Here is a 20269-nt window from a genome sequence, read left to right as displayed (position 1 = left end):
TAGGTAGGTAACATTTTTTAAATGCTAATAAAATCCTATTATAAAGCTCCAAAAAAAAAAAGAAAAAAGTGACCTGGTTCCAATTCTCTTCTCATATGTGGAATATTGCTTGAACCTCACTTCATATGTATAATATTAGCTAACTATTAGACATCACGTAGAATTGCTTAGTCATTAGATAAGCAGTTGGAACTGTGAATTCCAGTTATTTATTAACTTCTAAAGGCATAAAGAGAAGCAAAACCTGCTTAGGCTGAAGAGTAACAGCAATGAATTCCGAACATCAGTATATGCAGCTCAGTGATGGCCACTTCATTCCTAGGCTGGGCTTTGGCACCTATAAACTGGAAGAGGTAACAGCAGGGTGATGGGTAGAGGGTTCAAAAGAAAGTAGACACAGGATGACTGGAATCCAATATGGGTTGTCAAATACTTGTATATGACTGTGTGTGGCTCACATGTTTCTGTTTGTCCAGGCTAGAGACAATGGTCAGAAATTGCTCTACATTATTGTTTAATAGCATGGTCACCTATTGACTAATCTCAGTACCCTTCCCAACCCCACATTTTAGTCTATTTACCAACTTGGTAGAACAATAAATGTCAGTAATTGATTTGCACTGGGACTTGTTTCTCTCTTTATTTCTATACTTCAGGAATTTTTTTTCCTTCCAAGAAGGCAAGATCCAGAAATATCTATGTTGCTCAAGGTAGAAGTCAGGACTAGTATTAGCAGAAGCGGGTAAAACCCAGGATTGCATTCAGCCTGATTTCATGGGAGAAGAAAGCTTCTGAAAACTATAAAACAGAAAAGAGCATGTTTGATTTGCCTTTTTGCTCTTTATCAAATGAACTTTCAAAACATCATCCAAATTTGTAGCCCATGAAATAATGTTCAATTTCTCTCGTTTTATTTCGTCCACAAAAGAGAGTGAGTTAGCTTTAAGGGCTGACATTTATGCTAATAATCCCTTACAAGATGAGCACATTTTCTTATTTGTAAGTCTATATCTTTAGTACAGACATTTTTTTTCCAGCCAGTGTTCAGTTCTGTCATAGAGATTCAGCTGTGGGCCAGAGGAGTCATAGCATATTGCTCTTCACTCAGGAGGCTATTATCAGTCTGGTCCCTGATTGGCATCAGGAAACTTTGATTTTTCACTTTTTTATAATTCACAAAGGTGGTGAAGTTCCCTAACTGGTAAAATAGTGGAGTTTGTTTATGTATTCTCCAGTGATGTTCATAGTCCACTTGTTCCAGGGCAGTGGCATAGTTTGCCAAAAGACCAGAGAAAATACCTGGAGACTGCATACAAGGCAGAAGTCCTTATTGAGAAATGCCCATGGGGAGGGTCCAGCAGTGACAGGCTGAACCACAGCACCCGCCTCCCTCACATTGCTTTGCCAAGCAGGGCTTCCTCCCCCTCAGGACATTTTGCTCTGTGAACCTTGGCCAGATGAATGACACTTATCCTTTCCGCAGTGCCCTCAGTTCTATCCTAGTCACCATGAAGAAAGGGGTTTTAACCTGAAAATTTGATTTGTTCTTTGTAGTTATATATGACAGTAGAGTCTATTTTGACATATCCATATGAACACGGAGTATATCTTATTTTAATTAGAAAGCCAATTTGTGGGTGTACATACATGATGTGGAGATACACTATGGGGTATTTATATATGTCAGACTTATCCCACTGTCTTTCTATTCCTATTTCTCCTCCCTACTCTTTGTTTCCCTTCTTCTAATCTTCTGAACTTCTATTCTTCCCTTCCCTTCCACCTTGTTCTGTGTTAGCATCTGTATATCAGAGAGAACATTCCACCTTTGTTTTCTTGGGATGGGCTTATTTCACTTATGATAGTTTCCAGATCCAGCCATTTTTTTTTTGCAAATATCATAAAGTCATTTTGTTTTATGGCTGAGTTATATTCCATTGTGTATTTTTTTCACATAGTTGTTAAACATTTATCTTTTATTGTGCACTTAGGTTGGTTCTATTTTGAATTATGCTCCTATAAACATTGATGAGGATGCTTCTCTGTAGTAGGCTAATTTCAACTCCTTTGGATACATACTGAGAACTGGTATAACCTAGTGCAATGGTAGTACCATTCCTATTTTTTTAAAAAAATTGCCATACTGCTTTCTAGAATGTTCTGTCAATTTGCAGTTCCACCAGCAATATATTGTGTATCTTTTTCTTTACATCCTTGCCAACATTTATTACTCTATTATTATTATTATTAGTAGTAGTAGTAGCAGTAGTAGTAGCACTGGGAATTAAACTCAGGAGCACTCAAACTCCAAGCAACATTTTCAGTCCTATTTTTTAAAATTTCATTTAGAGACAGGTTCTCACTGAGTTGCTTAGTGCCTCTCTGTTGCTGAGACTGACATTGAACTCCCCATTCTCCTGTCTCAGGCTGCAGAGCCACTGGAATTAAGTTGTGTGCCACCATACCCAGCTATTACTATATTCTTGATATTTGCCTTTCTGAATGGAGACAATTAAAATCTCAGAGTAGTTTTAATTTGCATTTCTTTAATTTCTAGAGATGTTGAACATTTTTTATATACTCATTGAATGTTTGTATGTTCTGTTTTGAGAAGTGTCTCTTTACTTCCTTTGCCCATTAATTCACTGTATTTTTCCTCCATTTATATTTGTGTGTTAAGTTTTGGGGTTCTTTGTATATTCTGGAAATTAATGCCTTGTCTTCCACGTGGGTGGCAAATATTTCTAATATTCTGTAGGCTCAAGAGAGCAGTTTTATATGTTAGGTTGCAGAAGCAGTGACATCATCAATATTCACTTTCTTAATTTTTTAATATCATGAACATGCCAATGAATGACTGTTCTGGCATACAACAAAAAGCATCATTCTCCAAGGGACATTAGCTTGCCCTTGTTTCCAAAGTGCATGAGAAAAAGACAGAGTCCTTCAAGATAATGTATATCTGAATGGACAGGGCTAGGCTTGCTCTCATTATTCCATAATTTGGCAAGGTTTTAGTGAACAGAAAGAGACATTCAGGGCTATGCTGCTTTACTATGCCCTTATCTTTAGAATGATATACCTAACTTTTTTTTTGAGACTGGAATTGTGTTGTATCCTAGCATAGGGTATCAATTAACCAGTCCCACTGAAAACCTTAAGAAATTATCTCAACAACTTTTGTTGCAGAAAATATTTTCCATGTGGTTTCAAAATTACTTTATTGGGAATTAGTGTATTCTGTGTGTCTTCATTTGGAGAAGATTCATATGAACTTTCATTGTATTTCTTTTGTAATCAATTACATGCCCTCTTCCCCTATGTTAATTTTACTTAGTGATGTTATCATATAAATTAGTCCTTCCAGAAATTCACTGAACTTGAATTGCTCCTAGGGTCCACTAATGCCAGTGTACTAGGATTTATGTGTATGGAGAGGCTTCTTGGATGCCAGATACTTCTCACTAACAAGGAAATACCCAAAGTGATTTTAAGGACATTACACCAAATACAGAACTAACACAAGATATGATTAGTTTTGTGAGGTCACTGCTTCTGTGAATGATATTCAAAATAATTCCTTGGCAATTTCTTTCCTTCTTACAGAAGAGAAAAATGGACATTCAAAGTTCAAGGTACTAGCACCTTATCACATAATTCAGTAGTCTTAAGGAAACACTGGGATATAAAATTCTTCCCGTCTATTGACCTGTCCTCTTTGCTCACTAAAAGTTATCTCTCATACTATGGTTCTCCAAGTACTTCTTTTGGTCATTCCTCTAGGTTCCTAATAGTAAGACAATAGAGGCCACCAAAATAGCTATAGAAGCTGGTTTCCGCCATATTGATTGTGCTTATGTATATCAAGTAGAAGAGGAGGTAGGACTGGCCATTAGAAGCAAGATTGAAGATGGCACTGTGAAGAGAGAAGACATATTCTATACTTCAAAGGTATTGTGTGTACAGTGTAAAAATTATTGCAATGTGATATAAAGAAGTGAAAACTATGTTGGGTGAAAAGTTGTTGGTGATCTGTTGTTGTGAAAGTGATTATTTGTACAATGTTTATTCACATAAAAGATACAGTATCAAAAACAGGGAAAGATTATGAATTCCTACTCACTGTCTACAAATTTATGACTTTAAAGTTCTTTATTTTTCTAATTCTGCAAACAGCATTTTGATTATTTCATTTGGTTATGAAGTCTGATAGAATACCTTGACTATATCTGTATGCAGAGTCCTGTGAGGTCTTCCAGAAATTCAATGAATTCACCAGATTATGGATTCATTATCTCCTGGTTGACTTTTTAAATCATTCTGAATATCCATAATACATTTGTCATTATCAAAGAACAATGTAGGACTTTTCCATTTGTAGTAAACAAGATATAGCTAAAGTGGCTTGATTATTAAGATGTTCAAAATGTGTTTCCCTTCAGTTTTTCAAATCAAAATATACAAATTTTGAACTGAATTCATGAGATGGACTAACAATAGCTTTGTAATATCTATGAACATTAATCATAGATTAAATAGTGTTATTATTTGATAAAAATTATATGTCTTGTGTAATTATTTCCATAACTCAATTGTTGACTAATAATAGACAAAGATATAATCCAGTTTACATGAATAGGGTCAGATCAATGAAAACCCAAGATCTGAAGTGAATATCTTTCCTATGATCATCCTTTTTCAAGGAATAGACAAATAAATGTCTCAACATGAAGTTAGTCAAATCTTCCAAATATGGGTAATGTATTAATCTAGTTCCATTTCCTTTTTTATCCTCTGTAGCTATGGTCCACTTTTCATCATCCCAATCTGGTCCAATCTTGTTTGGAAAGATCACTGAAAAAACTTCATTTTGACTATGTTGACCTCTACCTTATTCATTTCCCAATAGCAATGAAGGTAGGCAACTTGAAGCATCAAACCTACTTAATTTCAGTCATCAGCGTGACTATCATTATCATTGATGGTTGAGTTAAGATTCTATTATAAATTTATATAAACTTAATTTATATGAATTATAGAAATTCCAAACTATGGTTAGATTTATGATAATAAGTTATCCTCAGAATCCTTTCTGTTTATTTATTTATTATGTATGCATTACTAGAGATTTGCTTGCTTTTTGCCTTAGCCTTTTCCACTGATGGTAAATATGACTTTGGGGCTCTTCAAGTTTCAGGTCTTTAATATTTGATAAGGACTCTTCATCTTCCAGCATCAAATCAAATTTGAATTGAAACTTGAATGCCCATCTTTGGTACACATACATATTCTAAGATCAACATGTGTCCAGGTAGATAAAGACCACTCTTCAGCCTGTGTCATCATTGAATCCCATTATTGCAGGAGATCAAGCCCATGCAACCAGTGACTTACCCAGTGAAAGAGAGACATTTCTCTAGGGCAGTATGTAGGGACAGGAAAAATAACATAAGCTACTAGAAGACCCCATTAGGAGAACTGAGAATATCTTATTTAATTATGTGTGTGTGTGTGTGTGTGTGTGTGTGAATAGTTAAACATGTAGATAATTTGATGTAAGGGAATACAGGAAACTGTCACCTGAAGGTATTCCTTACAACTCCACATGTAAAGAATTTGGAAATAGATGAATATAGACTAATGTTCCACGTGTTTCACGGAGTTTTAGTCTCCCATCCCATAGATATCTAGCAGCCATTTTGTGCATGATCGTATGAATTTGGCATGATTTCTGTTATGATCACTTCTCTTGCAGCCAGGAGAAGAGCTTTATCCAAAAGATGAAAATGGAAAAGTAATATGTGACTCACTGGATCTCTGTGCCACATGGGAGGTGAGTACCTGAAGGAGTGACCACACTGGACGCCCAGAGGACTAAAGTAGAGTTATGCTTTCTCCTGAAATTCTGGGTCTAGAAATCATTAAATTTAAAATAGATTTTTTTTGTTGGGGATATGGGGAGGTATACATTTTTTTAAGTTGTTGAAGGACCTTTACTTTAATCATTTTTGTATGTTCGGTACTGAGATTTGAACCCACTGCCTCACACAGATGAGGCAAGTGCTTTACCACTGAGCCACAACCCCAGCCCAAGGAGGTACACATTAATGGAATGTAACAAAGGGATAGAGAGAAGAACTGATGACAATGAGGAAATGCAACTGCTGCCTCCACATGCAGTCATGTCTCTTGCCCTAAAGAGGACACATGAGTTCCTTTTCTAGCTCTCAACAACTTACCCTATTCTCTATACCATTTTCCCCTCTTCACAATCAATTCATCAGCTTTGTTGTCATTCCTGGACAGTGCTCCTCTTAACAGTTCTGTCTTGCCTTCATAGTGACATAGTTGACTGTACAAATGCCTCTTCCTAACCCCTTCCTCCCAAGGCCATGGAGAAGTGCAAGGACGAAGGATTAGCCAAGTCCATCGGGGTGTCCAACTTTAACCGCAGGCAGCTGGAGATGATCCTGAATAAACCAGGCCTCAAGTATAAGCCTGTCTGCAACCAGGTGAGAGCCCTGAGCCTCCCTGCCATCTCTTATTCATTTCCTTGATTCTTTACCACTTCCAGGTGTCTGTCCTGTACTGTCCCCCAGTTCATTCACCATGGTGGAACAGAAGGATCTAAGATTATCCACTGTCTTGCAGTGTGTGGAGGATTCTCAATTTTATCTCAGCTGAATCATTAGTGAAAATGAGGGGAAGATCTTGGTTCCTAGTATGTGGCAGAATCTGGTGATGTAAAGGTGATCAAGTAGGAGTATGGTTATTTATCTGACTTCAACCCAAGGTGAGCTTCTCCTTGAGCAATGAAGGAAGACCAGACACTGGATGGATGAATGTGCTGTGGGGGGAACTGTGTGTAGGAAAGAAGGTGAGTACATAGGAATGGGCAGTGAGCAAAAAGAATGAAAATAGATCAGTGGTCAGTGTTTGAGTGGAGGTTGGGTTCCTGAGTTCCTGCTATCTGTATTTCAGCTTCTGGACCCTGGGGAATGGTTAAAAAGGAGAATAAAGCAGATCTTGTGAAACTTAAATTACTGAAAGGAAGTTACTTGTTTATGATGACACTGATGGTGGATGAAATCCACATTCAGGAACTTTTACTTAATTATACAGTTGGCCTTGTGCCTGAGCCCCTCTTACTTGCTTTTCTTGATGCTTTCAGATATCAAATCAACTGTGCAATACCATGTATTGTGTGCATGGTTCTGTGCTCTAACTTGCTTTTGACAAGTTTCAGACATGGTGTGTAATAGTCGGTGTTTGGAACAGAGCTTATAAAACAATGAGTTCATAAATGGAGACTAGCACTATATATTTCTAATAAGAATGTTAAAAATGAAAATATTTTTAATATTAGTTTTACATCTTTTTGTCATGAAATTTTTTAAACATACAAAAAACTTCAGAGCATGATCGTGGACATCCATATTTTCCACCCTGTATCTAAAATTGTTGACTTTGCAGAACACTGTGAGATATTGATTTATGTGGGAATCTTTATAAATATGTGTAATATTTTGCTACATCTCTTCAAAGTAAATTGTAGATTCACTTTTAGAGAGCTCAGGGAACATATCCTAGGAATGAAGATGGTCTCCCATGTAGAACATTTACATTACAACATCTAAAGGTAGCAGTAAGTCTCTCACTTCATCTAAATTTAGTCTGTGTTCAAGTGTCCCTTTGCTTCTCTGAAATATCTCTTGTAGTTCTCTCCATCCTCAAGATGGGACTCAGGTTCACATGTTGCTTCTTTCATGTTTCTTGACCTCTTTTCACACAGAACGTTCAGCTTTTCCACATGATATTGAACCAGGTTTTTTTAACTGTCTTATATCTCATTTAATTTGTTTTACATTCCCATTTTCAGTCAGTTAGGAGATAGAGTTGAGTTCCTTCTTATAGACCAAGGGCCTGCCAAGGAGACAAGGAGCCAGGTGGTCCTCAGTTATTGGATTTTGCGTCACAATAGAACAGCACCCGACATGTTGCTGCAAGCAGCAGGCATGGGGTGATTAGAAAGCAAAAAGGAGAAACTCCAAGAGATAGCGAATCTTCACAGAGAGGAGAGGCATGGCATTCTCATCTTGCTTTCCAGTCTTGTTGGGTGTACCATGGATGTTTGAAGAGTTCTGCCCAGGTTCACCTCTTGAGTGTTGACTAACAGTGGGATTTCTTCAGATTTTTCTAGTCTCCACTGTGCATGTTACTGTGCTGCAGAGTGGAGATTTTCAGGTCAGGGTCCCTTTGTCTCACATTGACTGGTTCAAATTGGGACTTGTAAGTAAAGATTATGGTGTGTGTGTGGGGGATTATTCTAAGCTCCCTGAGTTCTAGAATCTGTTTTTTTTCTTTTTTTTTTTGATGAGTAAATTTACCCAAATATCAGCCGCAGAATACTTAATAAATGTCTGTCAAACTTGTTCTATGAGTCTTTGACCAAATTCTTGATTTATGGCACAACGTTAATATCCAAATTGAATTTTTAAAAATTCAGCTTCTTTTATTTGCAATTTTGTTTTCATATTAACATTAGAACCAGATACCTTCTACCTTGTCCACTACAGGTAGAATGTCATGTTTATCTCAACCAGAGGAAACTGCTGGACTTCTGCAAATCCAAAGACATTGTTCTGGTTGCCTATGGTGCTCTTGGAACTCAACGATACAAAGAATGGTAATGAGAACCTCAAGGAGTAGACCTCAAATACCATTGAAGATGAACTATCTGTAGTCATACAAGACTCAGAGTTTATTTTTTTTTTATTGGTTGTTCAAAACATTGCAAAGATCATGACATATCATCTTTCATACATTTGATTCAAGTGGGTTATGAACTCCCATTTTGGAACTTAAGGATACAAAGAATGTTAATGAGAACCTTAAGGAATAGACCACAAATACCATTGAAGATGAACTATCTATAGTCCTACAAGACTCAGAGTTTAAAAGGTCACTCTCAACTGACCCTGGAAGAGCGGAAAATTTACATTTCTGGGAAGATCCCATAAGACACTGATGCTGCTGGCACAGGGACTGCATTTGAGGATCCCTGTTTAGTGTGGTCCAAAGAAATCTGAGTCTCTTTTGTGGGTGGATCAGTGGTGCTGAGGCAGGAAGACTTCAAAACTTGAGGCTAGTGTCAGAAATTCAATGAGGTCCTGTCTCAAAAATAAAAATAAAAAGGACTAGGCTTATGGCTCTGTGGTAGAAAGTCTTTGGATTCAACCCACAGTAAACCACATTCCCCCCAAAAGGGAAATATATGAAATCCTCCTAACCAACTTGGCCTCAGGACTTCAGCATCTCTGTCTTTCCTTCCAGGGTTGACCAGAGCTCCCCAGTTCTCTTGGATGATCCTGTTCTTGGTGCCTTGGCAAAAAAGCACAAGCGATCCCCAGCCCTGATTGCCCTCCGCTACCAGCTGCAGCGTGGAGTTGTGGTTCTGGCCCAGAGTTTGAAGGAGAATGAAATAAAAGAGAACATTCAGGTAGAGAGGAGGGCTGTGGGAACGTGTGTTCTTACACAGTGTCCTTCACATGTGTGCTTCTTTGAAACTTGCAAAGATGTTATTGGGCCAAGTCATTATCCCCAGCATGTCCTCCACATGTAAGAATTCATGCTTTCATAAGAGTGTTCTCTTACTCCACAATGGGACATGCAGTATAGCCATTTAGAATTAAGATTGGATAAATATCAGAGGTTTGGTATTCAGCATGTCTGACCATGTATTATATAACTCTGTGCAAGACAACTTTTATGTTCTTTTTACTTATTTTCTGAAATGAGAATTTGGTTTTGGTGACTTATATTCTATGAATTATGATTTTATTTTATATTTCCCCAAATTATCAATGTATACTAATATTCATATATTTATTCAATTTTAGCTTTTACACTTGTCTACTGTCAGTTTATGTACTGTCATTTAATTGGTTTGTTTTTCTTTCATTTTCAATAGGAGAACAATTTTTGAATCATCACTAGAGCAATTACAGGAAAACCTATCCAATATTGAGGTTAATACAAAGAACAATTGTTTCTAAGTTTTCTCTTTTTGCATTGGATCAGCCTGAATTCAGTGAATGTCTTACAGCTACCCAGGCTACTCATGTTTTTGTCAACAACTCTGATATGCATCTGCAGGACAGTATGGTCCCTCTGCTGTAGTCCTGCTTGCTCTGTTGTCTGGGGTGTCTGTGCTCCTCTCCATGGTACTTTACATCCATTAGTGGACAACCCAGGCTTCACATCATCACACAGCACTATCCCTAGGCAATGAATGGAATCTTGCAGAGCCTTCTTATGCCTCAGCTCAGAGTAGCTTCTACCATGTTCTAATGGCCAATAAAAGTTGGCCAATGAAAGAGATGAGGCCCGACTCAAGGGTTGCAGAAATAGACACCATCTCTTAGTGAAAGAAGCTTCAAATTCACATAGGAAAGAGATTAAAGACTGGGCATATGAATTATTGGGGAGAGCATTTTTGCAAACAATTGACCACATTGGCATATTCTGGATATTTTTTTTTCAGATGCATTTGTGTTTGTTGAAGTATGTTCTCCCACATTCTACTTGTTCTTCCATTTTCCTTTGGGTATATTTTCATGAAAAAAGTTCCTTCTCTAATTCGTGTCTTCATGCCTGGACTTTGTGGTTAATGAGTGTCATGTTTTTACTTATATTGTCAAATCTAGTACTTATTACATTTCTTTATAAAAGTCTTACCTTCTTTAATTCCACATATAATTCAATAGCATTTTTTAAACATTATATGAAATAAAAATCCAAATAGACTCATAATTTTTAAATGACTAACTAAATCTTCCCAGCAACAGGATTACATTTCTGACTACTTTTTTATTATAAAGAACAGAGAATTGCTTTTTCAATCCCTATGCAGATTGTCTCTTGTTTGTTTGATATTACATTGGAATGCTTAATAAATACAGAGAAACTACTTTTTGAATTATTGAAGATTCTACTCCATGATAGTGATATGAGTTTCCAATATTTAACTAGTCTTTAAACATACTGCAGTAACTGATCTATGAAGGCATTTGTATTAATTCTGTTGTATTTATTTCTACTGTAGTGACAATTTTGTTAATATTTAAATAACATATCCATTTTCACTTGCAACTTTCCAAATGTACAGAAAAGTTCAAAGAGGAATGCAGAGAATGCTATTTATCTAATTCCTCCATTATTAAATAATCAATATTTTCCTCTCTTTCAATTTCTTAAGAAAATTACCAAGATTTATGTATCCATTCTTTTTCAGTATGATAGCAATTCCTGAAAAATTTTTCATCTATAAAATGTCTCAAATTTAGACATGGTGGCATGGTGAAATCATTGCTTGTGTTTTAACTGTTCATTGATGGGATATAGAAATCAAACTGTATCATTGAAAATATTAAATCATCTTATATGTTTCACGATGTTGCCACTAGGTTTCTCTGGGTCTCTTAACTATATGACACTATAGCCTTGGAATAACATTATTTTTCTACAACTCCTTTTTGAGATCTCTTTTTGTTTGTAGTTGGTACAGTTTCTGTACATGTCAAAAGTGATTTATTTTCAATTTTTACCTGATATTTAAGGACCATTTGAGTGTTTTGTTTGATGTTTTTAATAACTATTGGAAATTTTGGAGATATTTTAAATGTTTTGCAACAACATTATTTCATTGCATTCTCATGATTGGCAATATGCAATCTAAATATGCTAAAAACTTTCTACTGTGTGATAGGTTTTTGATTTTGAGTTAACTGAAGAAGACATGAAAGTCCTAGATGGCCTGAACAGAAATTTTCGCTATGTTTTCATGCAATCGTAAGTAACTTTGATAGACCTGTGGCCTTTGTCTATTTATTTTCAAGTCTTTCCCTCCTTTTCAGTGCAGCTTTGATCAGAGCCCAGACACTGGAGTTGGTGTCAAAAGGATTCCCTTGGGGCTGTTGGGAAAACATTTAGTTTCAAATTAAAAACTGTGGGCATCTTAATGCAGAGGATAGAGATTTTTTTTTTTGAGAAGAGAGATTCAAAAGCAAGAGAAAAATGTGCAGAAAAAAAAACCTTGTTAAAGAGAATTAATAATCATGAGAAAAAATCTTTACTCTTTTTGGGTGCTTTATGATTATAGAATCTGGCATTGGATATCATATATTATAAGTGAGAATAAACAAGAAATATATGTGCCTTCTGCCTGTTGGAAATTTACTTTATAATAGAAATAAATGGGATGATGTTTTAAAGGAGATTAGAGAATCCATGAGTACCCAGGCTTAAATATTGGCAGATATATTGTTATCATTACTAACATTTTTGTTAATATGGATATAAATGAAGAAATAGGAATATAATATAAAGAGGCAGTAGCAATTGACAATTCTTGTTACCTATTATATTTCAAGAAGTAATGATTTTCTGTTGTATTATTTCTAAATTATAGAGATCTAAATAATATATGCAGAGCTCCTGAGATTTGCATGTGTACCTTATAAACAACATTCTTTCCATATCCAAATAAACACCATGTTGTCTGTGATGGGCAGTGAGAAAATCATTAATGAATCTGTTAAATGGAAGTGAGATGGCTAACAATATACTGCATATCTAAAATACTTTTTGTATTGGTGAATATCTGAGCTTATCCATATACAAAACATGGCATAAATGAATGTGTCCTCTTCCACAAAGTAAGTAAATAAATGTGGTGCAATCTGTTTCTGCTTTCACTGAGATAAGAATAAGGAAGAATTTCTTTGATTTGGTAGATTGACTAATAGAGCTAAGGAAGATGAATATGAGTAAATTCGTGTCTCTGTGAGTCCATTGTGTTCTATTCTTGGTAAGGGAATAAAGTTTGTATGATTTAGTTAGAACTAAAACACCATCTCCTATATGACTATGTTCATGAACGAAGAAATAGCAGATTGTACAACCACTGAGGAAATATAATGAAGCTCATTAGATATCACTTATTTATCCTGTAGAAAAACAGTCACTGAGTCTATGTTACTTATTTTTCTTTTTCATTTTAGTATGTCTGACCACCCAAATTATCCATTTGCTGATGAATATTAACCTGGACACCTTTGTCATGACTTCAACTAGTATCCCCCACTTTGATTGGGATGTGAGAGGTGGCTCAGATGCTCCTGATTGGACACATCACTTCTGTTAATCCATGCTTCTTAGCAACTCACATTCTGTCAAAGCAAAGTTCATTAGTCCAGTAAAGAAGACACTAAATTCTCAACAATTTTTGAAAAAAAGAAAATAAAGTTGTTTTTTTGCAAGATTCTGCATTCACTCTGTTACATTGATGAGTAGTTTCTTTTTGACTTATTATAAACAAAAACTAACGTGGCTTTAAACCTGTCAGCAGGAGCTTGTCATGGTAACCCATTCCTGGGATTGGAAAAGATAGGACTTCTAAGGCTCTGAAGAAGTAGCAATTGGCATTTATCAGTCAATGCTTCTCTAACCATGGAATAAGAAGAAAATACTTTGCATGAAGACCATGGTTCACAGTCTGCAGACGAAGCACATAGGGCAAGGAGTAGCAGCAGGCCAAGGGCTCTCTTCCTGCAGCTCAAGGACCAGAGCTCCTGGAAACTGGGGGATGAGGTTTTCATTCATATGGTTGTCAAAGGGGTGAGAGGGCATCTGGCCTGGAGTGAGCATGAGGGTTCAGATGTGCAAAGGTAGAAGAGTTGAGCACTCCTCTGCTTGAGACATATGATGAAGATTTGTGTGTGTGTGTGTGTGTGTGTGTGTGTGTTTTATACATAATGTGACATTCATGATGACAAATTTATATTTGTATATAATGTTTGATTAATCTTATTTCTCAGTACCTTCCCCTTTCTTGCTGTCCTCCCTCCCCATTATCTGCTTGCTCTACTCTCCTGACATTCCTTCTCTTATTGTTATTCTAATTCAGGTGATCTCTATGTACCTGTGTATATGAGGATGATTGGATTCATTGAGTTACTATGGTATATTTGTACATTAAATAGCATAATATGGTAGATTCCTTTCACTAGGTAGTTCCTCATGCTTTCCTTTATTCCCCTCTCTTCCTCCACTTGCTTCCCTTCCTCTAATCTGCCATTCTTCCTTCCACTAAATGTTCTTTTTTATTTTATTATTTTATTAGTTACACATGACAGTACAATGATCTTGACAATTCATACATTTGAATCAAATGGGGTATAATTTCTCATTTTTCTGATTTTACAAGTTGCAGAATCACATTGGTCATACAATCACCTGTATACATACAGCAATAATAATGTCTATTTTATTCTGCTGCCCTTCCTGTCCCCCTTACCCTCCCCTCCTCTCCCATCACATTTTTCTACCCAATCTAATGTGACACACTTCATTTTTTTTTTCTCCTCACAACATCATACATGTATTTTGTATAACAATGAGGGTCTCCTTCCATCTTCGGTGCAATTCCCCTTCTCCCTCATTTTCCCTCTCACATTTCTTTCCTATTTAGTGGTAATCTTCTTTTCATGCTCTTCTTCCCTATCCCATTTTGTGCACTAAATATTCTTTGATAATTAGAAGTTGCAGACAAAAAGAAATGTTTGCAGATTTTATCCAATGCCATAGCTTGATGATTAGCCACATGAAGAGAAGCTGAAAGCAACATTGTTTACAGTATGTTTGGTAATATTTATGTCAATTAGGATGTATTCATAGAAAGAAATCCCATAAATCACTTGGAAATTTAGAATAGTGATGTAAGAAAATATTGGACTAGAAAAGCTCCAGATTCTCCCATCAAAACATCATGAAAGCATTAGTCTCAGGTGAATTAACACTACAGAAGTTCTATAAGCAGTGAGTGCTCTAAAGCAACAAAAAATGCACACAATGAAGAAAGGGGGGACATTCACAATTGTAGGCCATTTCATAGCAACCACATGCTAATGCCAAATGAATTAGCATAAGTGACTCAAATAATTTGGAGGGAAGAGGACGTTGAGGAGACAACCATCTTGGTTACTGAAGTCATAATGAAAAAGCAATGATTTTTTAGATTGAGATTTCCAATGTCAATGCCTAGATGTTGACCTGCTTGGCACATTCTTAAAACCTTGCAGTATCTTAAATCTTATAACAGACCAAATGAGTTTAAGTAGTACAACCCAAATGAGTCCTTTGGTTGGATACTCAGTTCTAAAAGAATGGGTTCACTTAACCACAAGTAGAACGATTACTTCTCATTACAGACATGTTTCTCCTAGGTAGTTGGTACAAAGACAGACCAGTAGGGGCAAATGGCAGGCCTCACGCAGTAGCAGGTCAGTTACAGGAGAAATACAGAGTGAGAGGAGTCTGACCAGTTTTCATTTACTGCGTTACTCAATGCAATGTGAATACATCAGTTTGTATGGGAACTTCACAGAGGAAAGAAGAGAGACCCAATAACTGCAGCTCTGGTGGATCAGGAATTTGATGCATGGAGATTTGGTAGAAGCCACAGAGCAAGAGGCTTTCTTAGCATGGAAAGGTTAAAGTCAAGATTTCATCTGAGTTAACTCATGTTCAGTCTAGGTATATGTAGAAAAGCTTAAGAGTTGAAAATGCTAAAAATCTGGAAACTTCAGGTGTGTCTATGAAGAATGAGGGTGACATCAACATATCTTGGACCGATTTAAACTAAGAGAATAAAGGAGTATACCAAGAAGTGGATAAAGTTTCTATAGTCACAATGACAGCAGCCTCAAAGGACCACATTTTTTGAGATGTGGATCCCACTTAGTATCTGAGAAGGATGTTTGGATTTTCTAGGCTTTATGATATAGATATTCAAGGTCTCTATCACGAAGCAGAAATATCTCAAATAAACCTACTATGGTATTTTCTTAAAATACATGTGTATGATATCAATATTCCTAAGAGAATGATTAGGAAACTAAGTGTTACTAGCCCCAAATTAGTAACCTGCATCAATTTTCTTGAATTTTAGACCAAGTTGAGTTGAATTTTCTGTTTCATACAACTGAATACATTTGAAACTAGCATTTTCCAATATCACAATATTCAGTACTTTATGAAACATTAAAGGCACCTTTTAATTTTAGTCCTTTTTTGTTATTCATCTATATAATATAACAACATGGTTTTCACTTAGGGTAATAAGCCTTAAAAAATTTAATATTTTTTTATTGGTGGATATTTAAGTTTCTGAAAGAAAATTTCCCTGGATTGTAGAATAAGAGTCTCCTCATTATCCTATGTTTCTTCAAAATAGTTAGAACATGACCCTGGCCTTACCATTTCAGGCAAATTGTGATAAACCTTTTTTAATATTTTGTTTTTCTATATTCCAAATTAGACATTGAAATCCCAAGGTAGGAGCCATTTGTTTTTCAATTGGAGCCCTTGTTAAGTAGCTGGGCTGATCTTCATGGATGTGCACAGCAGGCCAACCTCAAGGGATCAGAAAATTTGGGAAGACTGTGTCTCAGTAGAAACAAACTAGTGACCAGAGGAGCTACCCAAGGTCTTAACTCTAAAGTTTGGGATGCCTGAATTTTCTAATATTTGCCAAACAGTATCAAAATTGCAATAGTCTCAATATAACTCCCTATAACAACAACAACAAAAAAAGAGCTGGGCCTACATCTTACCTCAATTTATGGACGCAAATTTATGTAGATAATATAGGAATATTTCAGATTTAATAACACAATGGTTTGTTCCAGGATAGGGTTAAATTTCTCCCAGTGGAAGATTGTTTGTATATATTTAGACACATAAGTTCTCTTTAGAGATTATCATTTGAGCATCTGGAAGATTTTTATGAATTAATACAAACTCCTTATTTGATATGAATGTTTACACATGGCCTTGATTTTTTATTCTTTGTGTAATCACATAATTTCATAATTTCTGTGATTTATATTGACCTTTTCTGAAGGCCATAGCCAAGTAGGAATGATGCATTGCATTTTTGGTTGAAGGTGACCCCAGTAAACCATTGAGATGATAATGATTATGTTAAGATCTGCATTCAACTGGAGATTAGACCCCTTCTGTCTGCTATTTTGGAGCTCTCTCAGGACTCCTGGAGAGTTCCCATTGGTTGGGGAAGTGCGGTAGGAGGGAATTCTGGAGGAGGGATTTCCTGTTGGTGTAGTGTGTCCTGAGAGAACGCAGTGTGTGTGGTTCACGGGAGAATTCCCTGGGAGCGTATGTGGAGTGTGCTGGTGGAGTTCAGAAATAAAGTTTGTTCCTGCTTCAGTGGCTCATGATTTGGGGCCCAGCCAGACTGCAGCATTTGGTGGGCCATGCGGAGAATGCCTGAAGCTCGGAAGTAAGTGAAATTGCTCGCCCCTTAGGGAAGGCGTGAGAATGGGTGACCATTTCAAAAAACAATGTGTTCTGGTTTTGATTTATTTTGTTTTTGTTTCAAGCTGCCTATCCCTAGAACTTTCTCAGGCAAACTGGGAAAAATGGTTGGCTCAAGGTTTGAAGTTGTTCAGCCCTGAAGAAGAGAAAATTGATACAATGATTTTTTTTCTCCCGCAGCACCCCACCCACAGACCCAACAATGATTTTTTGTTCCATTTTTGTTTCATTCTGTTTTGGTTTTGTTTTGTGTTATCTTATTGAGTTGCGTTATCTTTATAGTACATTAGAAATTAGTAAAAAACAAACCAAAAGAGTGTTAAGTAAATTGTTAGAGGTTCAGACCATGGAGAAAGACATTTTAGATCAAGCAAAAGAGAAGGTCTCTCGAGCTAGTCAGACAGAGGAAGAAAATTTAGAGGAAAAGGGGCTATTAGGAAAAAAGCTACATCAGGAGGCTGCTACTAACACTGTTCTATCATCAGAGGGACTAATTCAAGAAACAGCTCCATCTATAGAGACAGCTGAGTGGCCTTCGACCCCCATAGTTGATAGATGGAATCCTGAGACAGGACTTCAAAGATTAGCATGCCCTGTACTTGAGCAGGCAGGAGGGCAGCGAATTCACCATGCTCTAGATTTCAAAACAGTAAAGCAGTTAAAGGAGGCTGTAACAACTTATGGTCCCCAAGCACCCTTCACTGTAGCATGGTCGAATCCATTAGCAACTTGGACATGATGCCAGCATATTGGGCTAGCATATGTAAATCTGTGCTAAATGGAGGACAATATTTGTTATGGGAGGTTGCCAATAAGGAATTTTTCACGGAGACAGCTAGGCGAAATGCAGAAGCCGGTTACCCTCAAAAAAATCTAGATATGTTTTTAGGAAAAGGACCTTATGAGGGTCAATGGCAACAAATTGAATATGATCCTGCTATATATGCACAAATTGCTGCAGGCGCAGTTAGGGCATCGAAGACTTTGCAAGGACATGGAGATTTACAAGGTCATTTATCTAAGGTAATACAGAGAGCTAATGAACCTTACGCTGAATTTGTAGATAGGCTTATTCAAACAGCTGCCAGAGTTTTTGGGGAGACAGAACAAGCAATGCCATTAATAAAACAACTGGCCTATGAGCAAGCAAATCATTGCAGCAGAGAAGTCATTAGACCATGTAAATATGAAGATTAAACACATATATTAAATTATGTAGAGATATTAATGAACAAGGGCAAGTCTTGGCAGCTGCAGTACAACAGGCTTTAGATGCCAGGCCAAAAACATGCTACAATTGTGAACAAACAGGACGTTTTAAAAGGAGTTGCCACATAGGAGGAGGGCTTAACAAAGGTAGATATCAAAGGAGTAGAATACTGGGTATTTGCCCATGATGATGTAGAGGGAGACATTGGGCTCATGAATGTCGTTCTCAAACCACCATAGAGGGTACTCCGTTACCAAAAAATGGACAAGGACAAGGAGTTTACCCATGATATCGTGGAGAAAGGCATCGGGCTCCCTTGCCAAAAAACGGACAGGGGAGCCCAATCCTCCGGGGCCCATGACCACAAATATATGGGGCAGTGGAGGAACACAGCAACACCATCAGGGTAGTGCCCATGACACATTATCCATCAGATCTCTCATCAGACAAACCAGAGGGAGCGCAGGGTTGGACATCTGCGCCTCCGTCAGAGCAGTACTAACTCCAGAGATGGGAGTTCAAATCATTCCCACAGGAGTAAAAGGACCTCTTCCCCAAGGAACAGTAGGCTTATTGTTGGGACGCAGTTCTTCTACACTTATGGACTTATGGTAAGTCCTGGAGTAATTGATCCCAATTACGAAGGTGAAATAAAAATTATAGCTAGTTCTCCAAGAGGTATATCAGTAATTTCACCAGGAGATAGAATAGCACAGTTATTAATAATATCCAGCCTGCATGATTAATTTTCCAGTCTTACTGTAGAAAGAGGTTCCAGGGGATTAGGCTCCATAGGTGTAAATTGGGCTATGCTGTCCTTAAATTTAGATTCTCACCCAACGATAAAACTAAATATTCAAGGACATGAATTTAATGGGCTACTTGATACAGGTGCTGACCTTAGCATCATATCTCATGAAGAATGGCCAAAACATTGGCCATTACAACAAGCCACTCAAACGCTTCGAGGCCTAGGTGTGGCGACTAATCACCATAGAAGTGCAATGGTATTAGATTGGAAGGATTCTGAAGGTTGTGAAGGAACTATATAGCCATATTTATTGGATCATCTTCCTATAAATTTATGGGGACGAGATGTCCTAGATCAATTAGGTTCGACATTAACAAATAACATCAATCCTAATGCGCCCACTACTAGGGCTAGACAAGGTTTTAGGAAAGAAAAAAGATTAGGAGAACAAGAATAAGGTATAGCAGCATCAATTCAAATAGATCAAGGAATAAATAGACATGGATTGGGTTTTCAGAAGGGGCCACTGAGACAATCAAAATTACTTAGAAATCAGAAAGACCAGTATGGATTCCTCAGTGGCCCCTGACTAAAGAAAAGACACAAGCAGCCCATGTATGGACAAACAACAATGAGCAGAGGGACATATACAACCTCCCATGTCTCCCTATAATACTCCCATTTTTGTCATCAGAAAGAAATCTGATAAATGGAGATTATTGCAAGATTTAAGAGGCATTAATAATGAGATGGTTATTATGGGACCTGCTCAATCAGGGATTCCTCAATTGTCTGCTTTGCCAAAAACCTGGTATGTTTTATCCATCGATATTAAAGATTGTTTTTTTTTTTAATTCCAATTCATCCTGAGGATAGTCCACGTTTTGCATTTACTATCCCTGCACTGAATCATG

General features: G+C 36.9%; 1 protein-coding gene across 2 annotated transcripts; it reads left to right on the top strand.

Moving 5' to 3' along the window:
- The first annotated feature begins 202 nt into the window (after positions 1-202).
- Positions 203-13319, top strand: LOC144367324 (aldo-keto reductase family 1 member C4-like). 2 transcript variants are annotated; one of them, XR_013426664.1, is made up of 10 exons: positions 203-353; positions 3784-3951; positions 4801-4917; positions 5756-5833; positions 6390-6512; positions 8577-8686; positions 9334-9499; positions 9971-10028; positions 11768-11850; positions 13062-13319. XR_013426664.1 is itself a non-coding variant. In XM_078023149.1 (9 exons), the coding sequence occupies exons 1-9, from the start codon at positions 270-272 to the stop codon at positions 13102-13104; spliced, it is 972 nt and encodes a 323-aa protein (XP_077879275.1). In that variant the 5' UTR covers positions 203-269; the 3' UTR covers positions 13105-13319. The 2 variants fall into 2 exon arrangements, 1 of the variants encoding a protein (XP_077879275.1); XM_078023149.1 differs by lacking the exon at positions 9971-10028.
- The last annotated feature ends 6950 nt before the right edge of the window (positions 13320-20269 follow it).

The sequence above is a fragment of the Ictidomys tridecemlineatus genome, chromosome 10, assembly GCF_052094955.1.
Source record: "Ictidomys tridecemlineatus isolate mIctTri1 chromosome 10, mIctTri1.hap1, whole genome shotgun sequence".
In the NCBI taxonomy this organism is placed as follows: Eukaryota; Metazoa; Chordata; class Mammalia; order Rodentia; family Sciuridae; genus Ictidomys; species Ictidomys tridecemlineatus.
Note: the sequence above shows the minus strand (reverse complement) of the source record. Positions and strands in the feature narration are given on the sequence as shown.

Excerpts from the sequence above, each read along its gene's own strand:
- LOC144367324 (XM_078023149.1), top strand. The coding sequence starts at position 270 with ATGAATTCCGAACATCAGTATATGCAGCTCAGTGATGGCCACTTCATT. Across the intron at positions 354-3,783 it reads GCACCTATAAACTGGAAGAG|GTTCCTAATAGTAAGACAAT; the intron begins GTAACAGCAGGG and ends TCATTCCTCTAG. Across the intron at positions 4,918-5,755 it reads ATTTCCCAATAGCAATGAAG|CCAGGAGAAGAGCTTTATCC; the intron begins GTAGGCAACTTG and ends CTTCTCTTGCAG.